The 15,425-nt window shown below is 38.5% G+C and overlaps 1 protein-coding gene across 2 annotated transcripts in view; it reads right to left on the reverse strand.

The window, feature by feature from the left end:
- Positions 1-1,174: 1,174 nt before the first annotated feature.
- The window catches only part of PTDSS1 (phosphatidylserine synthase 1), a 49,026-nt gene continuing 34,775 nt past the window's right edge, over positions 1,175-15,425 (reverse strand). For both annotated transcript variants that reach the window (XM_007055989.4, XM_037892240.2), the window contains exons 10-13: positions 4,477-4,576; positions 3,962-4,030; positions 3,329-3,398; positions 1,175-1,785 (exon numbers count right to left, since the gene is read on the reverse strand). In XM_007055989.4, the coding sequence (XP_007056051.3) occupies positions 1,676-1,785; positions 3,329-3,398; positions 3,962-4,030; positions 4,477-4,576 (349 nt within the window). In that variant the 3' untranslated portion in view covers positions 1,175-1,675. The remainder of the gene's footprint in view (positions 1,786-3,328; positions 3,399-3,961; positions 4,031-4,476; positions 4,577-15,425) is intronic.

Genomic DNA, 15,425 nt, shown 5'->3' on the forward strand with positions numbered 1-15,425 from the left:
CAATACAATTTAGTTCTTAAGTTGTACATTTGTGTTGGACTGAAGAAAATTAAAAGGGCTTCCAATGAGTTAGGCAGCAGCATAAGTGTATTCAAAATGTTGATAATCTGTGGCACATAGGTCGTCATGGAATACACATAGGATGGTTTTCCTATTTACAGTATCATACACTTGTATGATAAAGTCTTTACAGCATTTTACTTTACTAGTACATAACGTGTGGCAAATCACAGTAACATTTCTCAGAAATTAAATCTTAGTTATTACAAGGACTAGTGACTCATGGATGTTATTTATTTGTCTTAACCTGTCTGCTTTGCTGAGCTCTCTAGGGTTATAGGCCCCACAACCCAGTTGGCACCAAAAAAAAAAAAAAAAAAAAAAAAAAAAAATCAAAAATCTGATAACTTAGTTCAGGAACTAACTGATTTCGCAGGTTTACTTAAAGAACAATCGTTATGCTAGCTGCAGTTTGAGGGCATCACCCACTTTGAGATCATAATTAGTATGGATGTTTCAAATATGTGGTTTATTTGCTGTTTGATAGCATGTTAGGAAATAGGAAAACACTGTATAAACACAAAAATATTGTGTGACCCCTTCTACTCTCAGCAACACAATGAGTCTTTACGAATGATTATAAACTTACAAAAAAGTGAGCTGCAGTACTTTGTGAAGAAGCTGCCCATCACCAGACTGGGCAGTACCAAAAGCCCTCAAGCTGCCTTTAACATGAATCTTATTTAAAACTTGAGGCAAAGCAAGGGGCAAGTATTTTACAAAGTATGACGCAACTGAAAGAGTAATGCCTACTAGTACCGTACACAACATTACGTGCAGCTAATGGCAGCAAATACATAGCGGTAAATGGGGGGGAGGTGTGTGTAAACTGAACACTACTACATCTGCCCCCGGGGTCAACAGGTACAGCCCTCACTACTGTGTAACAGGTTTCATATATGCACTGGTATTAGGCTTTAACAAACGGGATAGGGAACAGAATCAGAAACAAGGAAACATTTGAAATTAACTCTGCAATCTTTCTAAAGAAACCTGGACACATACCCCAGTTGGTAAAATCCTGCCACCGAGTGGAGATTTTTTAAATAAAAATGAGCAATTGGATAGAAATATGGAATTTTGTTTAAATACTTAAAATAAAAAGAACCATTAGTATGGAAAAGTTTAGTTGTCTGATTTTAATCAAAGATTGTGTATGTTTCAAAACAAAGGAACTAATCAAAACAAAGACACAAAAACAACCAATCAATCCCCTGGCGTTCCCCCTCCCAAACATCTGGTTATCATCCATTAGCCTTTGGGTTAACGTTCTCAACTAACAAAGATATTAAAAATGCAAATCGGGATACCTGAACATACACCTTTACATACCTGCCAAGAGCAAACTATTCTTCCTTTCAACATACTACTACTTGTTTCTGAATGCCAAGTGCTGAAGAAATTAGATTTAAGTCAGTGAATGGCACGTGGCAACAGGCAATGATCTGCAATACACTGATGGCTACATCTTAAAAGGTACTAGGACCCTTCGGTTGCTGCAAACATTTCCCCCCCATCTTGTTTTCTTATTAACCTTCTAATAGGGAATTCAGAACCAGGTCCAGTTTTCCTTCTCATGTCTAGGCACACTCTGGAACATCTTTAGAGACTGATCTTATTTCTTGCCAATTCCATTGGTTACTTTTGTTTTGGAATGACGATTCCTTCTTCTAGATGAATGGCTCTCGATGTTGCCTGAATGTTTTGGTGGACTATCTTCAGTACCTACAGAGAAATCAAAATTCATTTAAGATTTGGAGCTGACTGTTGAAAGCAATTCGTCACTGTTTTAGTTTTTAAGGTTTCCTAGATATGTAACGTTTAAACTAATTATTTCAGGCGGAAACTATTTGTTTGATACTAGCACTCCATCTAGTGGCCAAATTAAAACATTTATTCTGTCAGCATCTGCAAGGCAACTTCAAAAATTTAACAAATTAAAATGTGATGCAGAAGTGTCCCTCATTTACACTGATGTCACTCATTTTAATTTGCCATCTCCCTCATACTGTTGATAATTTTTTACATTAGAAATTAAGAACCATGAACCTGAGGTTGAAGAGAATTATGGAACGAATCCTCACATCACCAAGTTTCCTGCATGAATAATTGTTTAGTATCTCTCATTTTGGATCTTTGTCATACACATTGGGCCTGTGCAGGTGGAGAGGTCTGATGATGATTAATATACGCTGGCATTAACCTCATGCACACTTTAGCAGAAAATTTGCTATTGAGCAGATAACTCTGATGAAGTCAGGGGACACGGTCAAAGTTTTTAGACCAACAATTAGAGTTTTTTCTTTTTCTATGCTTGAAAAATCTATTTCAATGTATGTATTTTTTTAAAGAAATCAATACGCTTCTTTAAATAACAAACCAAAAAGAAATCAATACAGGCAACCTAGGAAATCTGTGTATGCAACTGAAGAAAAACACATTTAAGTGCTTCAAGTGTCAGGACTCCAGGAAGTTAAAATGAAAAGAAAATATTGTTTTAACGTTGTAAATACACCTGGAGTGTAACCTCTGAATGGTAGTTTCCAGATGCTAATTTTGTCCTTTTTCCACAGGAAGGTCCTCACTAAAGTGTAAGAAGGAGAAAACAGGCTGCCTATTTGACTTTCATTGCAATAAAAAGTGGCTGACTAACTGTCCGTGTGGACCCTGCTGAACTGCATTAAGTTCGTTAACTAACTAATATACTTTGATCTAGTTCTCTTTGAAACAAAACGCACATCAGTAGGGTCCACATAGACAGTTAGTCTGTGGCAGGCTAGTGCAGGGTAGACTGGCACCCCAACTTGCCATGAACTAAATGTTCATGTCATCAAGCCCTTAGTAAGTGTCAGTAGGAACATAAGCTCCTGGGCACATACCTGCCTGCTCACTAATAAGCAGGCATAAAAGCACATTTCACATTGTTCACTTGAAGCCATACAGGGGCTGTTCAGTGAGAAAACCTGCCCAACAAGGTTGTGAAATTCTCCAATCTCAAACATTCACTGTCAGGAAGGAATGGAACAGCAACAGGTGGAGGAGCCATTTGTTCCATTAAAAACTGAATCACATTCTAACGAAACGAAAGAAAATCAGTGGGGAAAAATAAAAGTGGCTTTTGCAGCTTATTTCTATATGCACTTGAATTGCGAGGGTCAGAAAGTAAATCAAATAACCTATACTGCAGGTTTCTCAAGCTACATTTATTAGGACTGAGCTGTATTCCCAGTGATACGACACTGAAAATGTGCATGCAAAGCAGCAGTACCTTTAGTGAATTTAGAATGAAGCCATGAGGCATCTGGGCTGTATGGACTGTCCTCGCTTTCCGACAAGGTCTGTAAAGACAAGGAGGACACACGTCATGGGGAGGCTGAGTCAATCTCTACTTCTCCTCTCCACTACATTTTCGGTTAGGACTTGTAGCATTAAAGCTGCAGCAAGAATTCTGACGAAAATGCTAATGGAATTAAAGGCCTTTCCCCATCTCGTTATCAAGCACAAATAGCTGATACAACAATGGGACCGTAAAATGGCAATAAAGCAACAGCTCCAAGGTGGTCTGTCCTTTAACAAAGCTTTTCTCAATATTTTTCATATTCTTCTGATCTTTTCACGTAGACAGTGGAGACATTAGTTATTTATTATTCCAGTCTTTGATAAAGTTCCAGCCCTATTTCATATAGCTAGGATTACAGTGCTCCTTGGAGACAACACCACACTTCGGGCTCACTCCAAAGCCAAATGACTTCAATGGAAGTGTTTCCAACTCACTTCAAAGGACTCTGGATCACACCCTTGATTCCTGTGTCAGAATTCTCTTTACAAGAACTTATAACAATATGGCTTTGCTGCAGTTTAATTTTGGCTTAAAATAAAAACTGAGTCCCCACCAAAGTACCTTTTCTCGGTGGCCATAGTACTCCGCATACCAAACCATTCCATATAAACACAGGAAAGTCGTAACAGCCTACAAGAGGGTGGAAAAAACAACATAAAAATGTTTATAGAATCATAGAATATCAGGGACCTCAGGAGGTCATCTAGTCCAACCCCCTGCTCAAAGCAGGACCAGAACTTTACAGAAGTTTGGGCCAAGATCTCTACTGGTTTAATTGCACTGAGTCAATGCAATTACTCCATTTGAGAGAGTTTGGCCCTTTGTTTCTGAGAATATTAGTAAATTCAATTTGTTTACTAAAGAAAGAGTATTTACAAATTCATAGTAGCATCAATAATTTTCAAAAGTATTAGGGCTCATATCTTCAACTCTTACTGGGTTAAGAAGTCCTTACTTACTGAATTCAGCAGGAGTTCTTGTATATGTACACACTACCCAGGTACATAAGGTTTGCAGGATCGAGGCCTCAAGGCATTGCTGGGCACAGTGTTTCATGAGCGAGAAGTCTCACTTACCACACAAAGAAGCCAAAACACAACATACAATATTTGTGTTTTGGAGAAGAGCTCTTGACCAAACTTTATGCACACAAAAGCTTCAAGGAAACCAATGACTCTGTGGGCAGAGAAAGAAAAAGGGTGAGGTTATAAACACTGATGAGGTAAAGAGTCTGGACTCTGTCCATGCTAAATAAGCAGTAGCTTTAGCCAGATTTCTGATGAGCATGCCATTCTTTTGCAGCAGCGTTAGTGTAGAGAACATGGAGAATGCTGGGCTGACAGCCCTCAGGCTGAAATTCTCTGCTTATCCATGGTATGGGCACAAATGATTCAATGACAATGAAAGCTTCCCCACACTCTCTGCTAATACGCCTCCATCTTTACCTGCAGGGATAAGATGATCATTCCATTTCTATGTCCACTCAACCCACAGGTTCTCTGTTGAGACAGTCAACTGTACTGTGGACACTTGTCTACTCCATGCTGGACTGACACTACCAACTCATTTCATGCAGGCCAAACAGCCATTAGATGGTAGATGGTAGCTACTTTACCATCCTAGAATCGTTTCAGCTGGGGAGCCAGAGGTGAAAAGCCATTCCCAATCCCCTGAGCCACCATTCACTCTGGGTGAGTCCCCAGGCTGCTGGCTCCAGTAGTTAGGTTTGATAGACATGTGAAAGTTCTCCCTCAAATTCTCCACCCAGCGGTAAGATGGGAAGAGTAGAAGGAGGGTAGCAAGAAGAAAGGGTAGACCTGCCTATTATGAGACAGCCAGTTCCCTCTCCTAGCTAATATGCATTGGGACATGAGTAGTGGCCACACAAAGCTGAGACTATGCCTTCCTGGCAGAAGGAGGGATTCCAGAATTTTGGCCGCAAGTACACACATGAAAGACATTAAAAATGAAGGTCCAGATCCTCAGTAAATCAGTGCAGTTCCACTGCCGTCAAGAGAACTGTACTCATTTACACCACATGATCTGGTCCTGTAAGTTAGAAAACACAGAGAAACAACCTTAATTTTATAAACTTGAAGAGATTAGCGCTTACATTTATGGTACAACTGACATATCTGACAACATCCCAGGAAACAAAGCTTCCACATTTGCTAAGTAGCAGGTGACACAATATCACTGACATACATGACTAATTCATGGATCAGGCCATAGGCAAGAGAAGATAGGGCAGCTCAGATAGCAGCAAGCAAAGTAAATTTGCAGACAGAAAACACAGCTTCCAAAAGGGTAGGTTTTTCTGGTTTGCTCTTTACAGGAAGATACCATGTATGTCAATATGAAAATTGTAGGACAACAATGCAACATTTAATTTTGCACCCTGGAATGCAATTATTCTTTCGATGACTCTTATAAAAATGTGCATATATAATTTGCAGCTGCTTACACATGTAGAATATTGTTTGATCCAAGTGATACTGAACATTGTACATTCATAAACACAAATCTAATTTAGGCATAGCAGTAAACCCAAATACTTTGCTATAAGACAAAGGGTCATATACTGACTGCATTAGTCATTATTAAACATCCTTTTAAAAGGCTGCAGAAAGAAGGGCTTTTTCAGATGCCATTCTTATACCAAAAAATATTCTTCACAAAGGCTGTCAATTTAAAATAGGTCACCAGTTATCAAAGACATCTATTTTAGTCAGTTTATAATTAAATCTTCAAAAGCTCATGGGAACTTGGTGAGAAACTACCATAAGGGGTATATACAATCTATAGCTCATGAGGCAGCTGGATAGGCAGTGGTACCTTAGAATTTCTTATTAACTTGTTGAAACTGAGGTTCTCTAAGAACAATAAAAATAAGTTTTCTCCTCAGAAGTGTGTCCAGAAAGAACTATGAAAAATTAAATGAGACTGATTGGCTTACAATAACAGTATGCTCACTAAGGACTGGAAAGACTACAAAGAGATGTTATCAGAATATCTGTGAGGGTGTTGGTGGGGGGTGAGGGGAGATTTTGTATGATGTCACAACAGTAAGAGTGTGTGCATGAGGGGAGGAGGGAGGGAGGACAGTTAACAGATGCCTAAGCAACTACTGGTTTACTGGTCTTCCTAAAGAAACTAACAGAGATGAGAAGGAGTCTAATGGAGTCTCAGGTTCTCATACAGTGGAGATTTCTAAAGCAGAGGATATGAAAAAAGAAGGACTTTTAGTTCTGGTCATCTACCTCAATCTCCATTTGTTGCAGCTGTTTGAGATGCTGTTTGCTCAGCAGAAAAAGCACATCTATCCCCTCCTCAAACCTCCTTGAAGAGGATATCAACCACCCTGCTTAATGCAAATCTTTCTGGAACCATGACCTTGAATCACCCTCAGTCATCTAAAACTGATGCTTTAGAAAAGAGGGTAGATGATGTTGAAAATTTCACAAGAGACTGGATGCAAGACCAGAGTGAAGTATGATGTCCATTAGTGGAGTCCTTATCAATTCATTGTTAAATAGAACTCTAAGAAGAATAATTGTGAGAACATCAGAGCTACCAGAAAAAGTTGAAGGACTTATAGATTCATAGATACTAAGGTCAGAAGGGACCATTATGATCATCTAGTCCAACCTCCTGCACAACGCAGGCCACAGAATTTCACCCACCCACTCCTGCGAAAAACCTCTCACCTATGTCTGAGCTACTGAAGTCCTCAAATCGTGGTTTAAAGACTTCAAGGAGCAGAGAATCCTCCAGCAAGTGACTCGTGCCCCATGCTACAGAGGAAGGCGAAAAACCTCCAGGGCCTCTTCCAATCTGCCCTGGAGGAAAATTCCTTCCCGACCCCAAATATGGCAATCAGCTAAACCCTGAGCATATGGGCAAGATTCACCAGCCACATACTACAGAAAATTCTTTCCTGGGTAACTCAGATCCTACCCCATCTAACATCCCATCACAGGCCATTAGGCCTATTTACCATGAATATTTAAAGATCAATTAATTACCAAAATCATGTTATCCCATCATACCATCTCCTCCATAAACTTATCGAGTTTAATCTTAAAGCCAGATAGATCTTTTGCTCCCACTGCTTCCCTTGGAAGGCTATTCTAAAACTTCACTCCTCTGATGGTTAGAAACCTTCCTCTAATTTCAAGTCTAAACTTCCTGGTGGCCAGTTTATATCCACTTGGTGCACATGCTCTTACATTCCATAGTGATAGGCATCTTCAGATACTTTTTAGCATTAGAAAGCATTGGGTCAGAAGTTTGAAATGCTATTCTGTGTTCTAAAGTTTTTCAGAATGCATTTTAAATGATGTCTGGGCCCCTCCATCTGACTCATCCCATCTTTCTAAAACCCGTATTAAGCACAAATTGGAAGGCAACAAATAAGAAAAGGAGCATGAAGGTAATCTGGAGTCATAAAGACACCTTAAAATTATGACAAAATATACAATATTTGTGATCTTGCAAAGTCTATTCAGATGCACAGAAGTAAATCTTTGACTTGTCAATCAGGATATTTTCTCTTCAGGCAGAAGGGCATAGTTCTTTTTCTTGTCAAAACTTTCTGTAGTTGATCAGGGAGAGAAACGCACATTTTTGATTTTTATGACAAACAGCCACTTTTAAGCAATTCAATTGAGAAAAATAATTTGACTGGGCTAAATAGGGTGATGAATGTGATAAAAAACTATAAAAAACAAAAACAGAACTTCTGAAGAAACCCTTTCAGATTCTGTTCTTCCTGAACTTCACTCAGGTTTTGTTTAAATATGTTATCTGCATTATCCCCCTTATTTTAGTGAAACTTCTATATTTTTTCAAATGATCATTTACATTTTTTTCCTATTTTAAGGATGATTTTTTTCTGACTGCTCAAGTTTTTTTTTTTTTTTAAATTTGTGATGAAGCTTTTTCAAGGAGAGATGAGGCTGTTAAATTCAGCTAGTGGTAAAGTTTCTGCTCCTCCTAATTCTGAATGTTCAGATTTATAAGCACAAAAGCACAAACTTAAGTCCCTTTTTGGCAATAATTTTTTTTAATGATTTGATATTATCTGACTACAGTCTAAACACTTCCATAGTAATCTATTTATTAGACAGCTCTCTTCTTACCAAGGAAACTTCTATTTAAATTTTCTTTAAAACACATTTTCTTACTGATTGTCAGTCACCCTATTATCTTTTTACAAATCAGATATCAATGACTGAGACTATTAAATCCCCTTCCATGCACAGAGCTTCTTTATACATTTTGATTTATAAAACACACCTAACCTGACGCTCCAGATGTACACACAATGCAGTCTTTAAAAACTCTATAAAAAACAAAAGTCAAGTTTAACCTAATCTGAATCTACTCATCCTTACTCAGCCCTGAAAAAAAACCTACAATAAAGAAACAGGGTTTGCAACATGCTGTGAAGGTCAAAACCTGTGTCAGACCAAAAGAGTCTGGGGAATTTCCACTGTGAACTTCATCTTCCCAGCCCCCAAAATAATTATTTCTAGAGCTTGTCATCTTGAGTGCGTCATCACAACCTCTGGGTTAAAAACTAAGAGGAGAGGATCTTTCTGAGATACACAGAATACAAACAGTAAAGAGAGTGTTATAGATCAATGCCAACACCCTGACTTGCATGAAACGGAAGCCAGTAGAGTCTCTGCAGTGCAGGTGTAATGTGCTTCCTGCGGGAAGTACTGGTAAGTAGGTGGGCAGCTGTATTCAATACCAGCTGATATTACCCAACTTGTCTTCATAATTCTGTCAAGGCAACATTACCCTCTTGTAATTTCATAATCTGCCCTAAAATGGTAACGAAAGAACTAGACTTTCCATGCTGAGCTAGATAACACAACTGTACAGAAGTATGTTAACACAGGTTTTGAGGCAATAATGAACAGTCTAGCAAACTATGAACTGTAGGGTGCGTTTTTGGATTCATGTACAAAGGTGCATGTTTCTAATCTATTATTGACATTAATGAGGGTTCCTGTGCTTAAATCTCCACAGATGGACATTAAAATACAGCCCTGACTGTGAATACGCTTGTTGAAGGACCCCAGACTGTAACAAGTTTCAGAGTAGCAGACGTGTTAGTCTGTATTCGCAAAAAGAAAAGGAGGACTTGTGGCACCTTAGAAACTAACAAATTTATTTGAGCATAAGCTTATGCTGTAGCTCACGAAAGCTTATGCTCAAATAAATTTGTTAGTCTCTAAGGTGCCACAAGTCCTCCTTTTCTTTTTGCGGACTGTAACAGACAGTGTGTCCACTCTTCTCCCAAGAAAGAGCAACGAAAGGAATCCACCAATACCACTTGTCAGTTGGTGAGAAGGGCCGCTATGGAGCATGTCTGGTTTTCTCCCTCTGACACGGGAATGTCTGCACTGATCCCATGAAGCTTCAAATCTCCAACAGTCCATGGAGATTGAGAGGTTTTACATCAACAATGTAAACAGACCTTTACTTAACTAAAACGATACAGTAAAATTACATAGAGAAAGGATAGCAAAAAGGATACTGTACTTCTTACATTTTTCATCTTTTGTCAGTAGTACATAAGAACACTAGACATTTTCCTATAAGAAGCATGCAGAAGCTGTTCTAGCAGTGGTTGAAAATAAATTTTAAAGGCAACTCCCCTTCAAAATAAATTTAAAGAAAAATCAAATGATCACAGAGAACAAAAAACAGACCCCCGTCTGCATCAGGTAAATCAATTTTGTGGACAAAAGAAACGATTAGACATTTAAGAAGGACCAGGCGTTAAATTGTGGCTCTCTTGAAGTCACTGGCAAACTCTCCTCCACTTCAGTGGGACCAGAATTTCACCCTGGTCTCTACTTAAAAGGAATTATTCAAGTCCTTACTGGTCCAAATACTTTGATTCTTTTAAAAAAATTTGCTCTAAGGGACTATATCCTGCTAAATTCTTCCACTTCTCTAAATGATATAGTGATGCCAAGCAAACTAGTGTTCACATTCAATCTCCAAGAGGCACAACATTACCAACATTACCATAACAGTAACGAGTTTCTTGGCACATTTCCCTTTGGTCTGAAATGTACAAGTATACTGATGATCCATTAGTGTGTGCACATTCATGCCACTTCTTGATCCATTCTTTAAGAAAAGAAACCTAATCCATTTTGTGAAAGATTAAACAGCTTTCTCTGCCCAGAATAAAGTCAGTCTATCTTAAAAGAATCAATGACATATAGCTAAAAGCTGCCTTTTATCTTCCTATATTGTTTGGCCACATTTGTTCACATATAGGATCCACTCAAGAAAAAAAAAAAACTGGAACTTGTACATTTAGCATCAAGAAGCTCTATCCCTCAAACCTGCAGCCAAAACCTCAGAACCTAAATTAAAGCCTGCACTACTCTTAAGCACCCTTAAGAGGATATATGAATATAATAAAAAGGTTCCTTCACTGAACACATAATAGCTCTTCAGTGAAGACTTTTGCTTAATGTTCTCACCAACTTTGTGTAGGTATTTCAGGTGCTAGAAATTCATTGCTTAAAAGCGATGTCCATTTGTTCAGATTCTTAACATTTTTATTTTACTAGTGCTTGTTATATAAAATATCCACATGCAGTTCAAAGTCTGAACCACCCCCTATGACCTTGCTATATTAGGATTTTATATAATTTACAGGATTGCCAACCACAAGCATACCAATTTTTATATATAAATGAGATTAAAAGAAACCAAACAGCTTTTAGGTTTTTTATTTACTTTCTTATGATTGAGCCTTTAGGGTTCACATTTTCCAGCTTTGTTCCACATTCGTGAGGGTTATAAACTTCCTTTTAAATGAAAACTAAGATTCTTACTTAGTCAGATGATTCTAGGAGCTGGGACTATCAGAGAAACACCAAATACCATATGACTTCTGATAAAATCACAAGAGTTGGCAGCAAAATTAAATGTATATATTGGTGGTACCTAAGCACTGTACAAAATTAAAGAACATAAAAGCCTAGAACAAAATGGTGTTTTAGTAAGCAAAAGTACCCAAGTTCAAAGGACTGACATGTGAGTGTGTGACTTATTCAGCTCTCTAGAACAATGGCTCTTGACCAGAGGTCTGGAGCCCCCCGGGGGGCCCATGAGACATTTCAGAGGGTCCACCAAAATAAACCAGAGAGGGGCCAGCATTAGACTTGCGGGGTGCCCAGGGCAGAAAGCAGAAGCCTGAGCCCCACCACCCTGGGCTGAAGCCGAAGCCTGACCAACTTAGCTTTCTGGGGCCCCGGGCAACTGCCCTAACACTGGTGGCGTTAATCTACTGGATATACAGAAAAACAGTTGTGGCACAGGTGGGCCGTGGATTTTTTATAGCATGTTAGGAAGGCCTCAGAAAGAAAAAGGTTGGGGACCTCTGCTCTAGAACATCTTAAATTGCAGTGTGAAATATGCCATATACTGTATTTTGATTTTCTTTTATCATCTCTTCCAATGTTTTGTACTGTGCTAAACAATACAGTGCTCAGTTAAATAGGAAGTTACACTCGTTTGGGGAATCTTCTGACGTTTCAGAGTTTAATTAACTGCAATTAAAAAAATTAATCACGATTAATCACACTGTTAAATAATAGAATACCAACTGAAATTTATTAAATATTTTTGGATGTTTTTCTACATTTTCAAATATATTGATTTCTATTACAACACAGAATACAAAGTGTAAAGTGCTCACTTTATATTATTATTTTTATTACAAATATTTGCACTGTAAAAATGATTAACGAAAGAAATAGTATTTTTCAATTCACCCCAAACAAGTACCATAGTGCAATCTTTTTATCATGAAAGTGTAACTTACAAATGTAGATTTTTTGATTTACATAACAGCACTCAAAAACAAAACAATGTAAAACTTTAGAGCCTACAAGTCCACTCAGTCCTACTTCTTGTTCAGCCAATTGCTAAGACAAACAAGTTTTTTTTACATTTATGGGAGATACTGCTGACTGCTTCCTATTTACATTGCCTGAAAGTGAGAACAGGCATTCGCACGGCACTTTTGTAGCCAGCATTGCAAGGTATTTATGTGCCAGATATGCTAAACATTCATATGCCCCTTCATGATTCCATCACCATTCCAGAGGACATGCTTCCATGCTGATGATGCTCATTAAAAAAATAATGCATTAATTAAATTTGTGACTGAGCTCCTTGGGGGAGAACTGTATGCCTCCTGTTCTGTTTTACCGGCATTCTGCCATATATTTCATGTTATAGCAGTCTTGGATGATGACCCAGCACAAGGTCATGTTAAGAACACTTTCACAGCAGATTTGACAAAACGCAAAGAAGGTACCAATGTGAGATTTCTAACGACATATACAGCACTCGACCTAAGGTTTAAGAATCTGAAGTGCCTTCCAAAATCTGAGAGGGACGAGGTGTGGAGAATGCTTTCAGATGTCTTAAAAGAGCAACATTCCAATGTGGAAACTACAGAACCTGAGCCACCAAAAAAGAAAATCAACCTTCTGCTGGTGGCATCTGACTCAGATGATGAAATGAACATGCGTTGGTCTGCTCTGCTTTGGATCGTTATCGAGCAGAACCTGTCATCAGCATGGACGCATGTATTCTGGAATGGTGGTTGAAGCATGAAGGGACGTATGAATCTTTAGCGCATCTGGCACGTAAATATCTTGCGATGCCGGCTACAACAGTGCCATGCGAACGCCTGTTCTCACTTTCAGGTGACATTGTAAACAAGATGTGGGCAGCATTATCTCCTGCAAATTGTAACCAAACTTGTTTGTCTGAGCGATTGGCTGAAGTAGGACTAAGTGGATTTCATGGACTTCTAGGTTCTAAAGTTTTACACTGTTTTATTTTTGAATGAATTTTTTCTTTACATAATTCTAGATTTGTAAGTTCAACTTTCATTATAAAGTACTTGTATTAGGTGAATTGAAATATACGATTTCTTTTGTTTTTTACAGTGTAAATATTTGTAATAAAAATAAATATAAGGTGAGCACTGTATTCTGTGTTGTAATTGAAATCAATATATTTAAAAATGTAGAAAACATCCAAAAATATTTAAATAAATGATATTCTATTATTGTTTAACAGTGTGATTAATCGCAATTAGTTTTTTTAATCGCTTGACAGCCCTAAAAAATATCATTAATCTTGCCAGCTCCATAAATGACTTGGCTATACAGCACATCAGTCCGTATGCCATTCCAAAAGCAGAATCTGAATGTTCACTGGTTGTTATAATAGAATCTCTTGAGATTCAGCAAATGGGCGCGAAATGGACGTCCCTTAAAACTTCTGTGCTAACTCATTCACCTAGGTTGGTTGTATTTGCCAAAAGCAAGAAGCAGGAGTAAAAGCATACCTCAGCATGGATCAGCCCTGATGGGACAATATCTACATGAGCAAGCCTTACTGACATAAACAGCACTGATGTCTGTAACTTCAAGAGGACAGAATGTTCCTTTCAAAAAAAGCACAGCTGTTTTAAGACAGATTTGTTCCCGTCACCTTTTATAATGTTTCTGTGAGAAAACAGCAAGTCCTTAAAGGCTTTCTGCAGACTGTAATCCTCTCCTAGCTTTAGAGGACAGGTTTCCATGATTTTTGCCAGCTGTGCTGCTACATTGTCAGGGGCCAGACTCCTGCAATATGGATCTTACCCAGGCAGTTACAGACATTTTGCTTTCCAGAACTGTCCATTTTAAAATGATCCTTTCCATATCTCAAAAAGAAAAAAAGAAAGGAAAGGAAAAAAAAAAGAAAGAAAAAAAAAAGCAGGATAAGACTCTAAAGAGAGATGACTTTTTAAAAATGTTTTTTCTGCTTAACGTCTTTCATTGCCATCACTTGCATTACTTTTAACATGTTAAATTTCACTATTGTAGAAAAGAACATTTGGGATAACCGCATTGTTTAAAAGAACCTTTGTATACAAGTGAGGGAACAGTAAATCAAAAAATAAGGAAATTTTAGTACTAAAAGTGTTGCCCTACACTACTCCAAGATTGATGGGAATCAAACAGTTACCTACCTGAATAGTAACTGTTGTTCTGCAAAACATGGGTGCAGACATATATTTCACTTGGTGTGCATGTGCCCACTGCACTGAAATGGAAGAATTTTGCTTTACATTGCCCGTTGGGGTGATGCTTGTGCCCTCTGGCCCCATAGCCCCTCCCATAGCTATTTAAAGGCAGTGCTGCCTCGAACCCTCTCTGTCGTACTGAATGTCAATAGTTGAGACTTCAGTGCAGAAGGGACAGAAGTTGGGTTGTGGAATACACATCTGCACCCACATCTGGAAGAACAACAACTGCAGTACAGGTAGGTGACTTTTTTTCTCTTCAACTGGTTGAAAAGGTGTATTCTACTCAGATGACTCTTAAGCAGTAAACGATGGAGGTGGGGCTCGGAATCTACTTAAATAATGACAGCAGAAATGCTCTTCCAAAGTTTGGTTCTGATCTAGATGCCCCACTTAAGACAAGAACTTAGGGTGTGGCCTCATGGACACCTTGTTTTTGAAGAACTGAGTATAGGGAGAGTCCACCATTAAGGCCTACAAGCTCACTAAATCTCACAGAAGATATGACGATAAAAAAAAAAGCTGTTTTTTGGCAAAGAAGAGACAGAGAGCAAGTGGCTAGGAGCTCAAATAGAGGACCCTAATGGCAGTGTGTTGAGATCGCACCAGGTGGACCCTCAGTGAGCTGACTGGATACAATTAACTTAGGCTTGAATAGAGACTGGGAATGGATGTGTCATCACACAAAGTAAAACTATTTCCCCATGTTTATTCCCCCCCCCCCGCCCCACTGCTCCTCTGACGTTCCTGTTAACTGCTGGAAATGGCCCACCTTGATTATCACTACAAAAGGTTTCCCCGCTCTCCTGCTGGTAATAGCTCATCTTAAGTGATCACTCTCCTTACAGTGTGTATGACAACACCCATTTTTTCATGTTGTGTGTGTATATAAATCTC

This window comes from Chelonia mydas, chromosome 2, assembly GCF_015237465.2.
Source record: "Chelonia mydas isolate rCheMyd1 chromosome 2, rCheMyd1.pri.v2, whole genome shotgun sequence".
Lineage (NCBI taxonomy): Eukaryota > Metazoa > Chordata > Testudines > Cheloniidae > Chelonia > Chelonia mydas.